At 36.2% G+C, this 20,267-nt stretch overlaps 1 protein-coding gene and 1 long non-coding RNA gene across 2 annotated transcripts; both read right to left on the bottom strand.

The window, feature by feature from the left end:
* Nucleotides 1–1,292: 1,292 nt before the first annotated feature.
* Nucleotides 1,293–15,171, bottom strand: LOC128195195 (uncharacterized). The gene is made up of 4 exons (XR_008246767.1): nt 15,004–15,171; nt 3,224–3,439; nt 1,569–1,639; nt 1,293–1,492 (listed from the first exon to the last, which is right to left on the bottom strand). It is a non-coding gene; the product is annotated as an uncharacterized LOC128195195 (long non-coding RNA).
* A 548-nt stretch (nt 15,172–15,719) lies between these two features.
* Nucleotides 15,720–19,635, bottom strand: LOC108326839 (chloroplast envelope quinone oxidoreductase homolog). The gene is made up of 5 exons (XM_017560418.2): nt 19,533–19,635; nt 19,385–19,455; nt 17,775–17,916; nt 17,116–17,207; nt 15,720–16,617 (listed from the first exon to the last, which is right to left on the bottom strand). Exons 1-5 carry the CDS (start codon nt 19,627–19,629, stop codon nt 15,928–15,930), a joined length of 1,092 nt encoding a protein of 363 aa, XP_017415907.1. The 5' UTR covers nt 19,630–19,635; the 3' UTR covers nt 15,720–15,927.
* Between the last annotated feature and the right edge of the window lie 632 nt (nt 19,636–20,267).

The raw sequence follows: 20,267 nt of genomic DNA, 5'->3' as shown, positions 1-20,267 counted from the left end.
AAGATGATTTGTCAATTTTGCAATGTTGAATTATATGAAAATATAAAATGTATATTATTTAGACTCAGACTTCAGCAATTATCAATATGGAGGAGAAAGTTTAAGAAAATAATTACTAGCATTTCTAAAATAAATTTATGGAACAAGTTTATGGAACAAAATTACCAAAATAGTCAGAAAAAACTATTTGCAGAAGCATTGAAGATAGAACTAATCCATCCAGGATTGTATTACCTCAAGCCACACTGAGGTTGTTTCACTTCCAGTAAACAGGTATTGACCAATAAAAATAGTATCACCCTTCTTCACAGCCTGCAAAATTGTAGATACCTAACAACATGAAAAATAATACAAGTAGTAAAAAATTGTATTAGTATAGTTTGGTTCGTGGGTGCAATTGGATTCCTATCTTTGCCTCTTCAAACTTTCAGTGTAAATTATGTTGGAAATGAATTTCCAAGATTCAGTTTATCCATTGTCTTGTTAATTTTAAATACGGATTTTTTTATCTTTATATTTATTGTTTCATTAAATTCTTAATTTGATAAATTCTTTTATTAAAGTTTAAAACTAGTAAACATTACAACAAATAATTTCTTATAATTATATAAATGTTGTTTTTGATAATATAATTATTGTAAATATGACATTATCAATTTAAGTATATAATTACATATGCATATGTCTTTATAAAAAAAATATTACTAATTTATAAAAAAACAAGATTTAAGGAATAAGATTTTAAGAATAAGTTTTCCACACATATGTAGGTAGTAATATGAAGGTGTAAGCAGCAAAAACCGTCGTTTTGTTATATATATATTTTTTTCTTTATGTTGTTTGATTTTTCTGTTTCTCTTGAAAGATAAAAAAGAAAACAAGAAGGCTTAGAGGAAAAGAGAAATTGTTTGTTTAGTAAGGAATGAGAAAGTTTGAATTTATAGTATGGATGGAAATAATAATTCAAATAACTATTTCCTTGAATTGTTCAAAAAACCTCTTCCACTTCCCCCAAGCATCACCATTCTTCATATTTATTTATTTTGAGTAAAAACCATTCAGAATACCTAACAAAACTAATACGATTGTGTGGCTCAGAATGTCGATTTTGAAATTAATGTGAGGGTTGCATAAGATATTATTATATACATCATTACACAATTTGAATAGTTAAATTTACAATTGTAACAATATCACAAATTAAATTCATTAAAATGATACAAATTAATTGAACTAATAAAAAAATAATAGAAATATCAGCATCACATACTCAATTAGACATTTTACCATTCCTTGATCACTGATGAATCACTGCAAGATACTATTATGTTCACCCCAAAAAATAAATCAGCTTTAATCAAGTGCATTAATCAATTTACCGAAAAGATGGAGGAAGAATAGGGTATTAGTTAACAGCACAAATAGGAGACAGAAAACACACTCACCTTACTTTCTGGGCGGGCCCAACTTTGATCTTCACCAAAAAGTTCAGCTACAACATTAAAGTAAATAGGAAAAAGTATAATTAATTAACCATAACACTAAAGCAGCAATAACATAAAAAATACCTCTCTGAGTTGTAGGAGTTGCTCCCTGTATATCGCACACGCTCACAACCTTCAAACCGGGAATCTCCAACCTGTAAAAAATAAGTAAAAATTGAAGTTACCAGAACTTTTAAACACCACACTATTTTCAACTCTAATCATATGGACCTTATGTGTGGCTCTATGAATTCTAAAACTGCATATGTGCATCATAATGCACCAGATTAAAACTGGTTGTCATCCTAAAGCACACCTTTTAAAAAAAAGAAGTTAATTACATTACCTACTTCTGCTCTTTGTATTTTGGTTTCTAGACCATGTTCTTGATTCCTGTTAGTCTGAGTCTACTGAAGTTATTACTTACATACTTGCATAATGTGTATGATAAGTTTTGATTGTTACATATATTATATTAATTTTTTTCCCCTGATTATTTATTGGCAGAGTTTCAGGATGCATGTGTGGATTCTTGGCTTACTTCATGGAGAACCTTTTGTCCATTTTGCAAGTATAGACAATTTTCTCCTTCTTGCCCTTCTTTCCCTTTTGTTGCTCCTTTTCTCCAATAGCATATTAATTTTTTGTTGTTTCTCCTCCATGTATGAGTGGTCACATTTGTTTCTTTGTAAAGAGTTAAAAAGCTTAATGTTTTGAGTGAGTAGTGGAAGGAAAGGGATCAGAATATGGTTTCTTAGTCATTTTAGGGTTTGGGAAATTGTGGCTTATTTTTTCCTTTCTCTCGTTACTATCTCCTATCTCCTGTTTTGATAGGATCCACCCTAGACAATCATCATTCCTACCTATACTTGCATCACCAATCTAACACCAACTAACTACCAGTAAAATATCTTTTATGGTTAACCAATCGTACAAATTCTTGTCCGTGCCAAAAAGTGCCAAAAAATTACAAAGTTGCTGTAATTTTAGGGTCTTTATTCAAGAATTGAACACTTTATTTTTACAAAGTGGTTTCCAAAGATATTAATGTTCAAGTAGCCTAAATTCAGGCTGAAGAAATGAACTTGATATTACTTACTAAATCTTTCAAATTTTTAAAGGTTATAACAAACCCCTAAATTACTATGCATAATTGATATTTCTACAAAACCACTCTTTGGTGGTTGAAGACTTTGCTAGTTCATTCTTCATGAACATCAGGTAACTGGATTTAATGGTAATGCATTTTTTACACAGTTGAAACGAATCTAAATTATAGTGTTTTTTCTTATAATTATGTTATGTACTAAACACATTTTTTTTAACTTTTTAATAATATATTACTAGTTCAGGCTTTCCATTATGATAATAGAGGAGAGTTTAAATACAAGTAGTAATCCTATTTCATCTGATAAATTGTTTGTTAAAGTTTTGGTTAATTTGAGAGATAACCATGTCCGATGTATTTATGATCTGTATATTCCCCTGTTTCTAACGTCCATGCCAAATTTTCTAGCATCTTCCTAATCAAATCTACCTTAAACTCAAAACCTATACCAAACATTGCAACAATTTCTTTTGTTATACCAAAACTGCCAAGTTTGCCATAGCCCCCAAATTGAGTAATTCTTTTCACAAAACAACAAACATAATATTCATATTAAACTTCACCGAAAAAACAATGGCAATGAGCAAAATTGAGGAGTTCTTTTCACAAAACAACAAGCATAATGGCTTACCTTGTTGTGGTTGGAAACCCGGCAAACCACGCGATGAAGGCCAAACGCACCACCACGAAAGCGAAGCACTATAGAACCAACCACAGTGAGGGCTTCACAACGACGAACAATAGCTTCAACCAACCAACTTGGTGAAAGCTTCAACAATGGCAACGAGATAACGATTACATGAGAAGAACGTCAACCGTCGAACGAGTGAACGACAACAATGCACGACTGAACGACAGTGAAGAAAAATGTGAAGGAATGAAGGAGAAGGAGAACATTTGTAGAACGATAATGTTTGTAGAATAGAAAAAGTAAACTGGGAAATAGAAAAAGGGAAGTGGAATGTGGAGTAATCTAAACCGGTTATAACATCTAACAGTTATAGAAAAATAATCATCATTGGCTCTAAGTTTAATAGGTATACAATTATTTATATTTTATTACAATTTTGCCATCACACCAATTTCTATATCTGCTTTTAGTAAAATCTTTGTAGAAAAACTTTTCTTATTTACGAAAATGCCACTACACCACTTTTTATACATGATAGATTTCAACAGATGTAAAAATTTGCTATAAAAAATATATTTTTCACTAGTGTATGTTATAGTTTGGTCTCTGTTTCGGTGTGGGGAGTGGGGTTTGCGAAACCGAGACACTAACCTTCAACTTGTGTATTCCGTTTGTACATTCCAGTTTAGATTGATTGGTTGTCACTTTGGGCAAGAGGGGGAGGTACCTGCAAAAGGCACTCCGACGCTCAAGTTAGGAACGGTTTTATCAAATGGTGTATATTTTATTATCATGGACCAAGGTGTCTTTACCTGGGCGTTTAGCCTTATATTTATTGGGCTTATAGCAATCAAGCTCATTAATCCATATTTGATCTGGCAATAAATTCAATAATACTTGCTAATACCTGCTAATCGTCCATTAATATCATATTCTTCTACAATATGATCTGTCAATCACTCATAAATAGCGTATATTCGCATTTAATATGGCCATTAATGATATTTACCTTTCCTGATTAGTGTTTGTTTGACAGTCGGTCAGTTGCCTGTTTTGGCCTCGGATTCTCCTTAGTCGATCAGTCACCGGGTATAGTACATTAAGCCCCCCTAAGTCTTAGTTAATCGTGCGACTTTAGTTGAGGTTAACTATAGGACTTATGATTTTGAGGGAGGTTGTTGTATCTTATTTGAGTCCAACGGTTTCAACGAGAGGAGTTTACCTCTCGGCCGAGTGGGATTTACCGCTCGGTCTTTGTCTACAATCTTGACGAGAGGGATTTACCTCTTGGTCTTTAATTTCAACGAAAGGAGTTTACCTCTCGGTCGAGTGGGATTTACCGCTCGGTCTTTGTTTTCAATCTTGACGAGAGGAATTTACCTCTCAACCAAGAGGGATTTACCTATTGGTCTTTAATTTCAACAAGAGGAGTTTACCTCTCGGCCGAGCGGGATTTACCGCTTGGTCTTTGTCTTCAAACTCTTCTTGAGAGGCTTCATCATTGAACATGAACTTTAACAAAGTTAGCAACCAGTGACTGATCATGAAATGCTAGGTTTAATTTATTCCATAGTGAAAGCATAAGACAAGAACAATAATCTAAATCAAATGAAATTGAATTTAAACATGACATTAATAAAGTTTTGTATGCTTCTCCTCAGTTTATAAATCCACGGACCGATCCTTCACGATGACGACTTGGACCGCAGCTATAGCTCCACCTCCGCTCGTCCTTTCTATGTGCCCGTACGGGGCTTCTCCACAAATATCCTTCCCTGGGGCGGCTGCTTCTTGCTTCCTTTACATACCTACGAAGATGTCCTGCTCGAATAAGATTTTATATCTCATTTTTCAGCGTAATGCTTTCTTCTGTAGTATGTCCATGGTTCTGATGGAAACGACAGCTCTTCCTTTTGTCTGCATTTTTTGGAGATGGTTTCCTCCGTGGTGCGAGAAGTTCTGCGCTGAGGGCTTCTTCGAGAACTTTTGCCCTAGGTGAGTTGAGGGTTGTATAATGGTTAAACTTAAATGTTCGGGGAAGCTCCCCACTTTTATCATTATTTTCGAACGATCGTTTGTCGTCCCTTCTGCCTCCACCTACATCGGCTTCTTGTTGTCGCTTCCTCTGCGAAATTTGCATTTCTTCCATACGGATGAACTCAGCTACTCTTTCCTAAAGCTCCTCCATAGTCTTTGGTGGCCGCGCATACAACTTTTCCACAAAATACTCTGGTCTCAGACGTGAAGACAAATTGTTGATGATAAAAGAGTGATTGACCTCTTCAACTCGCCTTGCGGTTTCAGTATACCTTTTCATAAAGGCCTTCAAAGTTTCTCCTCTCTTCTGCTTAGTGTTTACTAAATTCGTCGGTGTTATCTCCTGTTTTCGATTGGAGGCGTATTGCCTTCTAAAGAGGGTTTCCACATTGGTGAAGCAATCCACTGTGCTGGGAGGAAGAGTGTTATACCATTTCAATGCCTCTTCCTTGAGTGATAGTGATAAGGCTCTGCACATGACTGGGTCGCTGTTGGTATAAATTGTCATTGCATTACCAAACGTCCTTAAGTGATTGTCCGGATCGGTTGAACCATCATACTTATCCAATATGGGCAGAGTTTTTTTCTAGCATTGGAGTTTGCATGATGGTCGCCGTAAAGGGAAGTAAAGTGGTAGGCCGAACTGTATGCAGGGGTGTTGGTTCCCTTCTACCCTGACCGTTCGGGTTGGTGTGATTATGGCTTGCTTCGTTGTCATTCTCCCGATTCGAGGCGAACCCTTCGAGAGGGACCCGTTCGGCCCTTAGCGCCACCATCTCCTCTGCATGACTCTGCTGCATCTCTTGCTATGCGTGCGCCTACGCTTGTATGGTCTGTGCCTGTAACTCAATCTGGGCTTGTAACTCTTTGATCAAATCCCTGGTGCTTTGTTCTTCCATATTTCTTGTGGTCACCATTGGGTGTCTTCAAGCCTTGGCCCCACCGTGGGCGCCAAAATTTTTCAGTGTGGGGAGTGGGGTTTGTGAAACCGAGACACTAACCTTCAACTTATGTATTCCACTTGTACGTTCCAGTTTAGATTGATTGGTTGTCACTTTGGGCAAGAGGGTGAGGTACCTGCAAAAGGCACTCCGACGCTCAAGTTAGGAGCGGTTTTATCAAATGGTCTATATTTTATTATCATGGACCAAGGTGTCTTTACCTGGGCGTTTAGCCTTATATTTATAGGGCTTATAACAATCAAGCTCATTAATCCATATTTGATCTGACAATAAATCCAATAATACTTGCTAATGCGTGGTAACCGTCCATTAATATCATATTCTTCTGTAATATGACCTATCAATCACTCATAAATAACGTATATTCGCATTTAATATGGCCATTAATGATATTTACCTTTCCTGATCAGTGTTTGTTTGACAGTCGGTGGATTGCTTGTTTTGGCCTCAGATTCTCCTTAGTCGATCGGTCACCAGGTATAGTACAGTCTCTATTTCTTTTGAAATAATATGCTACAAAGTTTTTCATATGGGAAACTATAAATTATATAACCATCTATCTATCTATAATTGTGTGCTTTGACATGATTATGTAGTAACCTATTTGATAGAAATTATCTATTATATTTGGGTTGTTACATTTTTTGTATTAAAGCAATTTGTATTAAGGATGACTTGACAGTAATGGGTTTGTCGTGTTTATTTTGTATGTATTAGTGTTTATGATTAGAATGCAGATATGGTTTATGAAACTAAAAGTATTAAAAAAGAAAGAATATTGATGGAGTGATGAGGGTCGTGACTAAATCAAAGATATATAATTTCCTATCTTAATTGTAAAAGTTTGGGGAAATAAGTGTTGTTGTAAACATAACTGTGTAACTGAATTGTGTCAGTCAGTTGCGTGTGTTCATGCACACCATATATACTTCATTGTTTGGTTTAAACCCTCCCTTGGTCCTCAAGTTTGTCTGGAAATCTCAGTTTGGTCATTATCTTTTCATCTGTCTCAATTAGATCATATTTTTTGTAAAAATGAGCACATTGTACCATAACCGTTAAGTGGTGTGAGACGGCGTTAAATTGATGTGAGCTGAATTTTTTCATTTACCGGCGTGGCATTGTGCACTAAAATTGAGTGTTTGATGTGTTTTATCCAGGTAGCCTACGTGGTGATTTGAAAGGCCACGTGGTGATGTTTTGACTAGAACCAGATCTTCTCCTCCCTCTCCCTCTGCTTCCTCCCCCATTGTTACTCCATCGATGCCACCCACCATCTACAACACAATCACAGACCAAAAAAAAATGACATTCTTCTTGATTCAGTTGCAGATACACATCCCGATACCCTTGCAACAGTTAATAAAGAAAGCATACACATAAGAAAAATCACCCAAACAGAAAAAAAAAAGGTTTTTCTTCCTGATGGGACACTCTGGAAGCTGGGGATACTTCCTCCTGCTCTTCTGTGTTTTTATGGTTTGACAAAGCCACTTGACAGAAGATGGCATGTTTTAGGATTGGGTTATGACCTAAATATTGCAATCGACTCATTGAAAGTGCGGCAGTCATTCACTACAACGGGAACATGAAGTCGTGGTTGAAATGCACTACTTCTCGATTGCTGATGGATTATGCAATCTCAGATTATTTTATACTCTTGATCTTTGGTTGCCTAAATGTAGAGTCAGAAGTAGAATTTTTTTTTCTAGGAATTATTTTTCATCCCCTCTCTTATCTATTCCCCAAATTCACTTTTGAATCAATCTTGAAAGGAAGCAGAATGATTTCTTATACACGACAAAGTTTATATGCATTAGGTGAAGAGATATGGGAGAAATCCATTTTTGGCCGGGAGGGCTATCTTCTCCCTTTATGCAAGTGGTAGAGTGATTGTTCTTTAGTAATTCTTGTAATAATTTATCACCTCTTTCAAATAGCAATGTAATCGAATGAAAACATTTTTTCCCTTTTCCGCGTGTTATGGGTTACAGAAATCTTACAGTTGCCTTTTGCCTTGTGAACGCAACTTTATTTTCCCTTTTTTTTCTGTTTGGGTGATTTTTCTTATGTGTATGCTTTCTTTATTAACTGCTGCAGGGGTTTCGGGATATGTATCTGCAACTGAATCAAGAAGAATGTCATTTTTTTTGGTCTGTGATTGTGTTGTAGATGGTGGGTGGCATCGATGGAGTAACAATGGGGGAGGAAGCAGAGGGGAGGGAGGAGAAGATCTGGTTCTAGTCAAAACATCACCACGTGGCCTTTCAAATCACCACGTAGGCTACCTGGATAAAACACATCAAACACTCAATTTTAGTGCACAATGCCACGTCGGTAAATGAAAAAATCCAGCTCACATCAATTTAACGCCGTCTCACACCACTTAACGGTTATGGTACAATGTGCTCATTTTTACAAAAAATATGATCCAATTGAGACAGATGAAAAGATGATGACCAAACTGAGATTTCCATACAAACTTGAGGACCAAGGGAGGGTTTAAACCTCATTGTTTTGATTCTTTCAATGCAAGTGTTAATATTCCCCTCTTATTCTCTGTCCACTCTCTGCTGTAATACATCTTTCTTCTCTGCATACTGGTTGCATTAACAGTGGTATCAGGAGCATAGGTTCAAAACCTGGTGGATCAACTCAAGACGATCAAGAAGATGACTGGCGTAATACATAGTAACTTTCCTGTGTTTGACGGTAAAGGGTTTGATGACTGGTGTGTCAAAATGGATGCCATTTTTGGCTATCAAGAGGTTGACTCAAGAAAGGCTTCAAGGAACCATTGAAGGGTGATCCCGAAGAAACAAAGCGATATAAAGAAAATAAGCGATTAGATTGCAAGGCCCGGATGCTCCTACATCAGTGTGTGTCGGCTGCAATTTTTCAGAAAATTTCGAAAGCGGCTACGGCAAAAGAAGTATGGGAGATCTTGCAGGAGGGATACGGTAATTTTGGCAAGGTGAAGAAGGTTCGGTTGCAATCCTTGCAGCGACAATACGAACTTTTGTGCATGGGCGAGCAAGAAACCGTAATAGACTACATTGGAAGGATTCAAGTCATTGTAAACGCGATGAGATCTTGCGACAAAATCGTGAAAGACAAGAAAATAGTCGAGAAAATTCTCAGAACTTTGACTCCCCAGTTTGACCATATCGTCGTTGCGATAGAAGAGTGCAAAGATCTTGCAGTGATGAAGGTGGAGGAATTACAAAATTCACTTGAGGCACATGAACAAAGATTAATCGAAAGAAGAAATGCAGAGAAAGAAGTAAATCAAGGTACGAACCAAGCCCTACAGGTTAGAAGCAATTTCAAAACCAGAGGACGTGGAAATGGAAGAGGTAGAGGTCGTGCTCGTGGAGGTCGAACTGGAGGCAGAAACTCGAGTGTTTCTGATCAAAATGATGAAGATGAATGTAGTGAAAACAAGAACGGCAGCAAAAGAGGAAGAAAATACTCTAGAGGGAGAGGAAGAAGTAACATTGATAAAAGAAACATACAATCTTATACGTGCAGTAAGTATGGACATTATTCATCTGAATGCTGGCATAATGAAGATGTAAAGAAAGGCAAAGGAAATGAGGAGGCTAATCTTGTGCAAGATGCAAATGACTCTGATTCTGATCATGTGCTATTAGTGAGTACAATCAAAGAAGATGAAAACGAGTACAAGAATGGTGACTCTGCATGCGACAACAGGTGTAACGAGTGCAAGAACGGTGGCTCTGCATGCGACAGGTGATGTAAGGATAAACATGTGTTGTTAGCTGACGAAACGCATCAGGCAGAAGATGAATCATGTTGGTACTTAGACACAGGCTGTTCCAATCATATGACAGGGAAGAAAGAGTTGTTGTTGGATCTGAACCCGAGTATTAAAAGCAGCGTGCGGTTTGCCGATGATAGTGTGATCATGGCTGAAGGAGCTGGAAGAATTATGATCAAACGTAAAGATGGACGACCAGCCTACATGAATAATGTCCTATATGTTCCAAACATGAAGAGTAATTTGCTGAGTTTGGGGCAGCTTCTCGAAAAAGGTTATACAATGACTATGTGCCAGAAACACATAAACGTATTTGACGAAAGACAACGACTTGTTCTTAAAGCCCCACTTGCCAAGAACAGAACCTTTAAGGTAAATCTTAATACCATTGTTGTTCAATGCTTGACCGCTGTTGATTCCAAGGAAGAAGCTTGGTTGTGGCACTACCAGTTCGGGCATCTGAACTTTAGAAGTCTGAAATTGTTGAAGAGCAAAGATCTTGTAAAAGGAGTTCCTAAGATACAGATTCCTGACAAAGTATGTCAAGGATGTGCTGTTGGGAAGCATACCAGAACTAAGTTTAAACAAACCATGTACAGGAGAGCAAAGCAACCACTTGTTGTTGTCTACTCATATGTATGCGGCCCATTTGATGTGGAGACAATAGGAGGTAATAAATACTTCTTGCTTTTCGTAGATGAGTGGACTAGGAAGATGTGGGTTTACTTGATCAAAGAAAAGAAAAACGTATACCAATGCTTTGTAAAATTTTGTGCTATGGCGGAAAGCGAATCTGGTTTGCAGGTTAAGATTTTCATAACAGACGGTGGAGGAGAATTTAACTCACTTGAAATGAACGAGTTTTGCACCAACAAAGGTATCGTGCATGAAGTGGTAGCTCCGTACACACCCCAACACAATGGTCTTGCAGAAAGAAGAAATCGGATGTTGCTTGACATGACCAGGTGCATGCTTAAAGCAAAGAAGCTGCTACACTGCTTGTGGGGAGAAGTCGTCTCTACAGCAGTTCATCCACTGAATAGGAGTCCAACCAGATCATTGACTAACTGCACCCCAGAAGAAGCTTGGTCTGGAGTTAAGCCTACAGTTAAGAATCTGCGTGTTTTTGGATCTATATGTTACAAACATATACCAAATGAAAGAAGGAAGAAGTTAGATAATAGAAGTGAGATGCTTGTTTTCGTCGAGTATCACTCAACTGGTGCATATAGAATGTATGATCCAAGAAAGAATCAGATAATTGTGAGTAGAGATGTTATAGTGGACGAAGAAAACATCTTTGATTTGGAAACGACAGAAGCCGAACCAGACTCTGTTCAAGGCATTTTAGAAGACAGTCATGTTGAAGAAGAACAAGTGGCTGGAGGCAATGAAGGCAACAGCAGAAGGTCACAGAGAGTTAGATTTCCCTCAACGAGGCTGTCAGGGCATGAAGTGTTTGCAGATAGTGATGTTTTGGATTCTAGAGACTTGACTCATCTTGCGTTTTTGGCAGATGCAGAGCCTATTACTTGGAGGCAAGCCATTGACATGAAGGATTGGAAGGAAGCAATGATTGAAGAGTTGAGATCCATTGAAAGGAACAGAACCTGGGATACGGTTGAATTACCTCAACATAAGCGGGCAATTGAGGTAAAATGGGTCTTCAAGACCAAGTATAAACCAAGTGGTGAGATAGCAAAGCTAAAGGCCAGACTCGTAGCGAAGGGGTTTCTACAGCAACAAGGAATAGATTATACATATGTCTATGCGCCAATTGCAAGGCTTGAGACAGTAAGACTCGTGATAGCGGTTGCTAGCTGGAATAACTGGAAAATTCAGTAGTTAGATGTGAAATCGGCTTTTCTCAATGGCCCTTTGGAAGAGGAAGTCTACGTGATGCAGCCACCTGGTTTCGAGAAACAAGGTGAGGAACAAAAGGTGTATAGGTTGAATAAGGCATTATACGGACTCAAGCAGGCGCCACGAGCCTGGAACAATCATATCAATGCACTATTGATCAAGCTGGGATTTCAAAAGAGCTTTGTTGAATTCGGTGTGTATGTAAGAAGCGCTGGATTATAGAACAAACTCCTGGTGTGTTTGTACGTGGATGATCTCCTCGTGACTGGAGATTCTGAAGAAGAAATAGATATGTTCAAGAAGAAAATGAAGGAAGAATATGAAATGTCTGATCTAGGCAATCTGAGTTATTTCCTCGGACTGGAATTTATGGAAACAGCGAATGGAGTTATTCTGCATCAAGCAAGGTACATCAATGAGGTCCTAAAACGTTTCAACATGACTAACTGTAACTGTGCTCCAACCCCAGTCATTGCAAATTTAAAGCTTGTAGAACAATCTGAAGAGGAACATGTAGATGCCTCTCTTTATAAACAAATCGTGGGTTCCTTGAGATACATCTGCAATAGTAGGCCTGACATCAGTTATGGTGTTGGCTTACTAAGTAGATTCATGCATGAGCCTAAGACATCACACTTGACAGCAGCTAAGCACGTTCTGAGGTACTTGAAGGGAACAACAAATTTTGGTCTTCTGTTTCCCAAAGCATCCAGCAGCACAGAAGGTATATTGGAGGTATGGTGTGATTCAGATTAGAGTGGAGACACAGTGGATAGAAGAAGTACGTTTGGTTATTTCATTCAATATGGTGGAGCACCTATCTCCTGGTGTTCTAAAAAGCAAAGCGTAGTGGCACTTTCAACATGTGAAGCAGAATATATATCATCTGCAAAGACAGCTTGCCAGTGTATTTGGTTAGAAGCACTTCTTGGAGACTTGAAGTTGAAATGTAGAAGACCCATACAACTGATGGTTGACAATAAATCCGCAATAAGTCTGTCAAAGAATCCTGTGTTTCATGGGAGAAGCAAACACATCGATACTAAGTTTCATTTTCTAAGGGATTTAGTGAGTCAAGGCAGAGTTGAGTTACTGCACTGCCCAACTGAAATACAAAAGGCTGATATTTTTACTAAAGCACTCAGACAGTCCAGGTTTGAGCAGCTGAGGGATTTGTTAGGTGTAAATTCTTTCACTAGTTATGTTTAGGGGGGTATGTTGTTGTAAACATAACTGTGTAACTGACTTGTGTCAGTCAGTTGCCGTGTGCTCATGCACACCATATATACTTCATTGTTTTGATTCCTTCAATACAAGTGTTAATATTCCCCTCTTATTCTCTGTCCACTCTCTGCTGTAATACATCTTTCTTCTCTGCATACTGGTTGCATTAACAATAAGGATAGAAAAGAGGTCATCGGTAGAGTATAAGTTTTGTAACCAGTAGACATTTGGAAGTGTATATGTAGAAGAGTTAGTTTGCAAGAGAAGTTGAGCTCTTGAGGTTGGAAAGAAGGAAGATGTTTGTGCATGCTAAAGATGCACAGTTGTTACATAAACGTAGATGTGTTAAAATTTTGTTTGACTCTATATTAACACACTCCTTTGTGTCATCTACATGTGTGGATGGGTTGGAGTTGCCTCTGAGGGAGTTAGACTTTGAGTTGGTGGTTTCTATTCCAGCTTCGGTCTATGTATAGCATGTGTTATGGTAGTCAAAGGACAAATTCAAAATCAATTTGATTTATTTTCCTTTACAATATTACAAAATAAAGTTTTTAGAATTTAGTTTTCATACTTCCAATTTAACGATTACCAAAACCGACTACGTTCATATGACTTTTCTCACAAAAGTGTAAAAAACAAATGGATTAAAATATTTAAATTGATAAAAATAAGAATATATTATATAATTAATTGAAAAAGAACAAAATATGATGAGCATCCACTTAATATTAATTTAGATGTTTTTTAGATATACTTTTAATTTTGATATATAAAACTCACAGTACTAACAATACCAAATATGTATAAAGTAAAATTGAATCCGTTGAAAAAGATGAGAACAGTAATATTGTCTTTTTCTTTTACTAATATTTTATTGTAATATCAAAGTAAATATATAACAAAATGAAATAAAATATTGTTCTAATTAATATTGTATGGAATCAAATAAATAATGTATTATGTATACAAGCAAATATAAATACATGTGTGCAGGAAAAAAAAAAGTAAGGAAACGAATAAAAATTTTCTTTTATTTTAACTCTCCCTCCCCATATATATATATATATATATATATATATATATATATATATATATATATATATATATATATATGGTGTATGTTTAGGTTGTATTGTGTATAATTATTGTATAGTCTCTTTGACGGATTTGTGTATAATTAATAGTTAAATTTTTAAGTTACATTTATAGTAACAAAGGAGTTTGTTTTTATGATGACTTGATGGTTGTAGGTTTGTTGTGTTCGTGTTTAAATAATTGTTTAAGTTTAGTTTAAAGATATAACTAAAAAAAATTAGTTGAATATTTGAGAATTTATTTTAAATTGTGATGTACTAAGTTAAATGGTTGTTATGAATCAAAATGTAAGTATTAAGAAAAAAGGAATCTTGATAAAGTGATGAGGACTCACTCATGATTGAGTAAAGATGATTTTCTATCTTAGTTCTAAAAGTTTAGAGTATAGTTTATAGGTATACTTGGTGCGGTTATTTATATATTGTATGTAATTTGACGTTAAACATGTTTGATTCAAGTGCAAAATGTTTCATTGTATTAAGTAATTGTTTGTAGATTTTGAAGTTGTCTTTTTGGATAACAGATCTACACCAACAATTGTTCTGTCTAGCATTTTAGATGCAACAGGTGCTTTTGTGGTTGTTGTTGTTGGACACGAATTCCAAGTAGATTTGAGACACTTGCCTTTAAAGGATTCATTCTTATAACGTGTTGAATAGAAAACAATATCTTTATTATAAACAAATATGAAGCAAGTATTTGCACAAGTGTGAAATGAGTTACAAGGTAAAGTTAGTTGTTTTGTGATTTGCTTTCAGATAGAAGGCAGTTGTTAAAGTTAGATAAACACAATATCAATAGTGTAAAGTGATTACCTTCCAAGATAGAAGTAGAGTTTTCCTTTTATCTGCATGGAGTGAGACTAGTGTCAATAACATATTATAAGACAACTACAGCAGAGTTGTAAAGCTTGAAAAGAAATTGACGAAAATGACCACAAAACTTATTTAACAATGAAAACAGGGATTATTTGAAAGCAAAAATCTCTATGCTATGATGAAATAATGTATTATACTAACCAAGATTTAGGATTCTCAAAAATAAAACAGCATAAGTACATTTTTTATGTTTTGCTCAGCACCTTGGTTTGTTAATGAGTTTGAGGATGATAAAAGGAACTCATGGTTAAAGTAATAGCTTGGACCTTGAAGAAATGTAGCCAAAATGAACCGATGAAAACTTGGTCCCAATCAGAAATTATAATCTTGGAAAAACAATGAATCTTGACTGTGTGAATGCTGAAAGACTCAACACAATTTTACTTGTAAAATCAACCTTCAGCAGAATAACAGGACCATATTTCGACAATCTATTGTTGATAACAATGATGGTAGAATAGCCATGTGATGAGGGCATCAATCTCCAATATGAATGGTTCAAGAAAATTAGGAACAGGGAAAGTGGTCATAACATTTTTAAGAAGTAAGAAAGTTGTAGTAGCATCAGTAGTCCACAAAAAATAATCATTTTTCAACAGATCAGTCAAGGGAGCAACTATATAAGCATAATGTTTAACCATATAAGAATAATGTCTAACAAGTATATGGTCGGTCATCTTTTATCATATATAGGCAGCACATACGGTCACTTTTTCCAACCAAGTTATATTTTACAGTATCCAGGGCCAAACAAATCTTATGTTACAGTGATTCATGTCATACCAAAGTAAAGTCAAAGGTATTCCTGAATCAATTCATATCATACAGTATATTCAGTTTATGGAGCATTCTTATGCATATCTAGAACTCAATAATTATCTTCCCAGTTGCATGGCCATCAATACTCTTGGCCCAAGCATCTTCAGCCTTAGTTAAAGGATATTTGGAATCTAAAACGGTTTTAAGCTTTCCTTCCTTGACTAAATCGATGAGATATTGAAGGTCCTCACGCTTGGGTAACAAAAACAAAGGCACAAGTTGCTTTTTGGAGAAGGTAAGTTTCTTCAGAGCAAATGTCAACATTGAAGCAGAGCTTGGAGTTATGTCTACAACCTTTCCATTCAAGGTCAAGTTAGGCTCAAAGGTGGACCAAGGAAAGCCCACTGCACAGTGTATCACAGCATCATATTTCTTACCAGAGGGACTCTTCAAAGCAGCACCGTCTGGGGTCTTATAGTCAATTACCTCATCAGCCCCTAAGCTTTTGACCAATTCAATGTTGCGAGCACCACATGTTGCTGTCACATGAGTGTTTCCTAGCTTTGCCAGTTGGATGGCATAGTGACCTACACCACCTGATGCAGCAGTGATCAAAACGTTTTTCCGTTCACCGCTCCCATCAAGTTTGATCCCTATGGTTTTGGTGATTGCCTGGTGAGCTGTCAAACCTGCTACAGGTAAGCCAGCAGATTCTGATGCTGAGGCTTCTGATGGTCTTGACGCAGTGATGCTTTCCTTAGCAACAGCAAACTCAGCCAGTCCTCCACCACTCTAGCATGATAAACTTTCATGACTTATAAAACATGTCTTTTCTTTGATGAAGCTGCTTGATAACTGCTAAATTCTATCATGCGTTATCAAAATGCAGGAATCATATACCTTAATTAAAAAATGTATGTGTTTTTGTCTCCTGATTATAATTCAATAGATATAAATTGAAATAACTTCTGCAAAAATGTATGTGTTTGTCACAAAAATGCCAGAATTCTACTTGCACGTTATGATGATATATAAATTTTGACAAACACCTCCATCAAGTTCTTGTATTGATGTATGAAGATATTTATATATACAATTAATCAGTTTTTAATTTGAGCAGAGATGCTGTAAAAGGAGGATTTAGTAATATATCATCATAAAGTAGAAGATCTAAAATTTCATGGGATATGGCTTTTAAAATTCTTCAAAGCTGCTAGAAGAAATTGACACTAGTAGTATTCTTTTGAAGTTGACCAGGGCTACAATATAATAATGATTGTGATAACTTACAAATGGGCTGACAAGGGCTACAACTTTGTCTCCAGGTTTGAACTTTCGTACACTCTTACCAACCTCTATAACCTCTCCTGCTATATCAGTACCTACATAATGCAGTATCTTCAATATAATAATTGCATAAGGAGATGGAATACATGAGATAAAGTAAAAATGTAAATGATTTCGTAAGCTCAAGCTGTAAAACATGATTGGAAGACTGAAATATCAAGTTCAATGTGTAATGTGTAATTAAAGAAAATCAGCTTCATTGTTGTGCTATTGATTCCACATCTTTAGTTGAACAGTAATCACAAAATGATAGCTTCTAAGTTTATATAGAAAATAAAGCTTGCTAGTATCGCACAGGTAAATGTTTCAATATAGTTGTCAATGTTATACATCGCAAAAAAGTAAAAACGGACTATGAGATTGAGAAAAAAGAATTGACATGTAATGATAGACAGTATTTGAAGAGAATATAATATTATCACATACAGTTTCCTCATATAAAATGAGAAAGATATTAATCAAAATCTTGTCAACGATAGGTGGTAGAAAGTATAACTGTAAGGACTTGCCTTAGATTTCTTTAAGTGAGATTGTTAACTCAAATACTAAAATGTACGATAAAGATAAACACCTAAACAAGAAAGACAAAAAAGGAAAGCTACCAGGTATATATGGGAACTTGCAGGGCAAAAGTGGCCACAACATGCCTTTCTGTACTTTCCAATCAAATGGATTTAGACTAGCTGCTTCCAACTTAATCAAAACCTCATCTTTACTGGGAGTGGGCAAGGGAACTTCAACATGCTGTAATAAGTATAAAAAGTTATGAACAGCATTATTAATCTGGTAATACTTTTCTTTGCCATTGGTGCTTTCTATGAACATAAATTCAAATATAATGCACTTCCTACATCAGATTGAACATTTTATCAGGTAACAAATTAAGCACACACAGATGAAGTCCTTAAATGCAAATCAAAGCTAAATCCACTGGGAAAGAATCTCAGGGCCGTGGGGTAAGGTAAATATGCCACTGGATAGTTATCTAATTTGGTACTTGATATCATGTCAAAAGTGTTTTCTCATCCTAAATAAAAGATGGGAGTTTACTGGAGAGAGGAAATGGGTAGAAGTCTCTTTTCTTCCAAATAAGCCACCATTAGCATACTGATCAATTAGTAGACAAAGAAGATAGCATGCTTGTCCAAGGAACATCATATACAATCCAGTAAATTTTGATAACCAAGTAGGTAATCTCAGGACAAACAATATTGTAGACGAAATCAGATTTTGGTCAGGAGAATACGCTCTTATAAGATTTAATTGGACTCCATGTGTCATAGTTTGGTCCATGACTATGAAATTGTTCTCCCTCTCACACACATCTACTGTGCTGTCTTTACAAGAATTATTACTATTTGACTGTCAAATAATTCACCCAAGTGCTCGGAGAGACAAGCTCGGTACAAACGGCAAAATATATATCTCAAAAACCGGGAAATGGTCAACGATTCTTTTCCTCCTAGTTCCACAAGGAGTTAAACAAAATCTTGGATCGCATAGCATTGGCCAAGTTTTAAATTGCAGTAGCAGAGAGCTCGAAAACCGTAAGGTAGTTATTCAAAATCATAGCAGGTATAAAATGGAAGGTTTCCATAGCTAGAGAGCTTGAGCAATGAGAGAAAAACTCATAGAAGCATATTGAAATTGATAGAGAATCATATACACCGATGCTCTAATTACAAGGAGCTTGCTTAATAACAAACCAAACCAAGTAACCAAATTCTCTGTTAACTAACTGCTATTAACACCACTTACATCCTGTAACAATAGAGTCAGAAATCACAATCACAAACCCTTCAATCAAAACCTTGAGGATTAGTAATTTTAACCAACCCCGAATATCAAAGAAACAAGAGTAAATTACTAATACTCTATGAGTTTTCATCAAATTTACCCTGACATCCCTCTCATTTCTATCACTATATTAATCCCTAGATTGATATATTACACTAACACCCCATGTCACCCAAAAAAAGCACATTACAGTGTAGTGGTTGCCTTAAACCTGCAATCTGTAATATCAAGAAACATCAATGTCAATGGTTTGGTGAGTATAATTTGCTCAAGAGATAGTGCAACACCGAGTTTAAAACAGAAAAGAAGTGTTGAAGCATTGCGACACTTTTTGGACTAATAAGCAATCAATATAATATTCAAAGCAAGTCAATGCAACAACATGCCCATCGGAGAGAGAGAATTGAAAGACAACCCTTAAGGCAGAGGGTCCTCCGCCGTAGCTTTTGTACTGAACCGCATGCATGAGCTTTCCCATATCCCCAGCTGAGAAGAAAGATGTGGAGTGTGTTAGTGTGAAGCAGAAAGGAAGAAGGGAGTAGGAGAAAGGAAGAGAAACATGCCAAAGGGTAACGCGTGGATAGGAAAAAGACAAGTGGTGGCATCGCATCCATCAACGTTTTTTGCCTTGTCGCATAGGTTTTGCCGCATTAAGAACATTGCATTGTAATTTAGTATTTCTCGAACGAAAATGTTTATTTGACAACAACTATTTGCCAACAATTTCACAACGTGAGGTAGCGTTTTTCCATTGACCAAATTTAATTAAAAAAAGAACAGAGAAATTATTAATGGGAGGGCAAAATAGAAAGGGAAAGTTTACGAAATTGGTTTTGTCCTTTTGGTGTTCGTAGTCTCGCTCTCACCTCACTTTTTTCATCTTCGTCGTTGTGTTATCTATCTTCTCTCTTATCTGTCGTCCGAACCCTAGTACCGTTTTACGTGTGGTGAAAGTATTGTGAAATTTGGTCTTGACTTCTTTTATCTCTATCGTTGTGTGATCTATCCTTGTATCTTCTCTATCATTCGAAGCCTGGTACCGTTTTGTGTGTCGTGATAGTGTTGTGGACTTTCGTCTCTTCGACCTGGCTGTGGAGCATTTTAAGTTTCTCTTGTTGTTGTGGTGGTGTTTTTGTTGTAAGTCAAAATGCCAAACCCTAACTGTATTTTGTACATTGGCGTTTTAGAGTTTCAGTAACCATAATGATTTAAGGAGTGTGGATTGTTGTTTTGTTAGTGCAGGTGCAATGGAAGCCCAAAAACGAACTGTAAGATAAATTTTTTTTTTTTTATAAATT

This window comes from Vigna angularis, chromosome 2 (genome assembly GCF_016808095.1).
Source record: "Vigna angularis cultivar LongXiaoDou No.4 chromosome 2, ASM1680809v1, whole genome shotgun sequence".
In the NCBI taxonomy this organism is placed as follows: Eukaryota; Viridiplantae; Streptophyta; class Magnoliopsida; order Fabales; family Fabaceae; genus Vigna; species Vigna angularis.
Note: the sequence above shows the minus strand (reverse complement) of the source record. Positions and strands in the feature narration are given on the sequence as shown.

Coding starts and splice junctions, on each gene's coding strand:
- LOC108326839 (XM_017560418.2), bottom strand. CDS start 19,629: ATGTTCTTAATGCGGCAAAACCTATGCGACAAGGCAAAAAACGTTGAT. Junction 19,456..19,532: donor TATCCACGCGTTACCCTTTG/GCATGTTTCTCT, acceptor CTTTCTTCTCAG/CTGGGGATATGGGAAAGCTC. Junction 16,618..17,115: donor TAGCCCTTGTCAGCCCATTT/GTAAGTTATCAC, acceptor TTATCATGCTAG/AGTGGTGGAGGACTGGCTGA.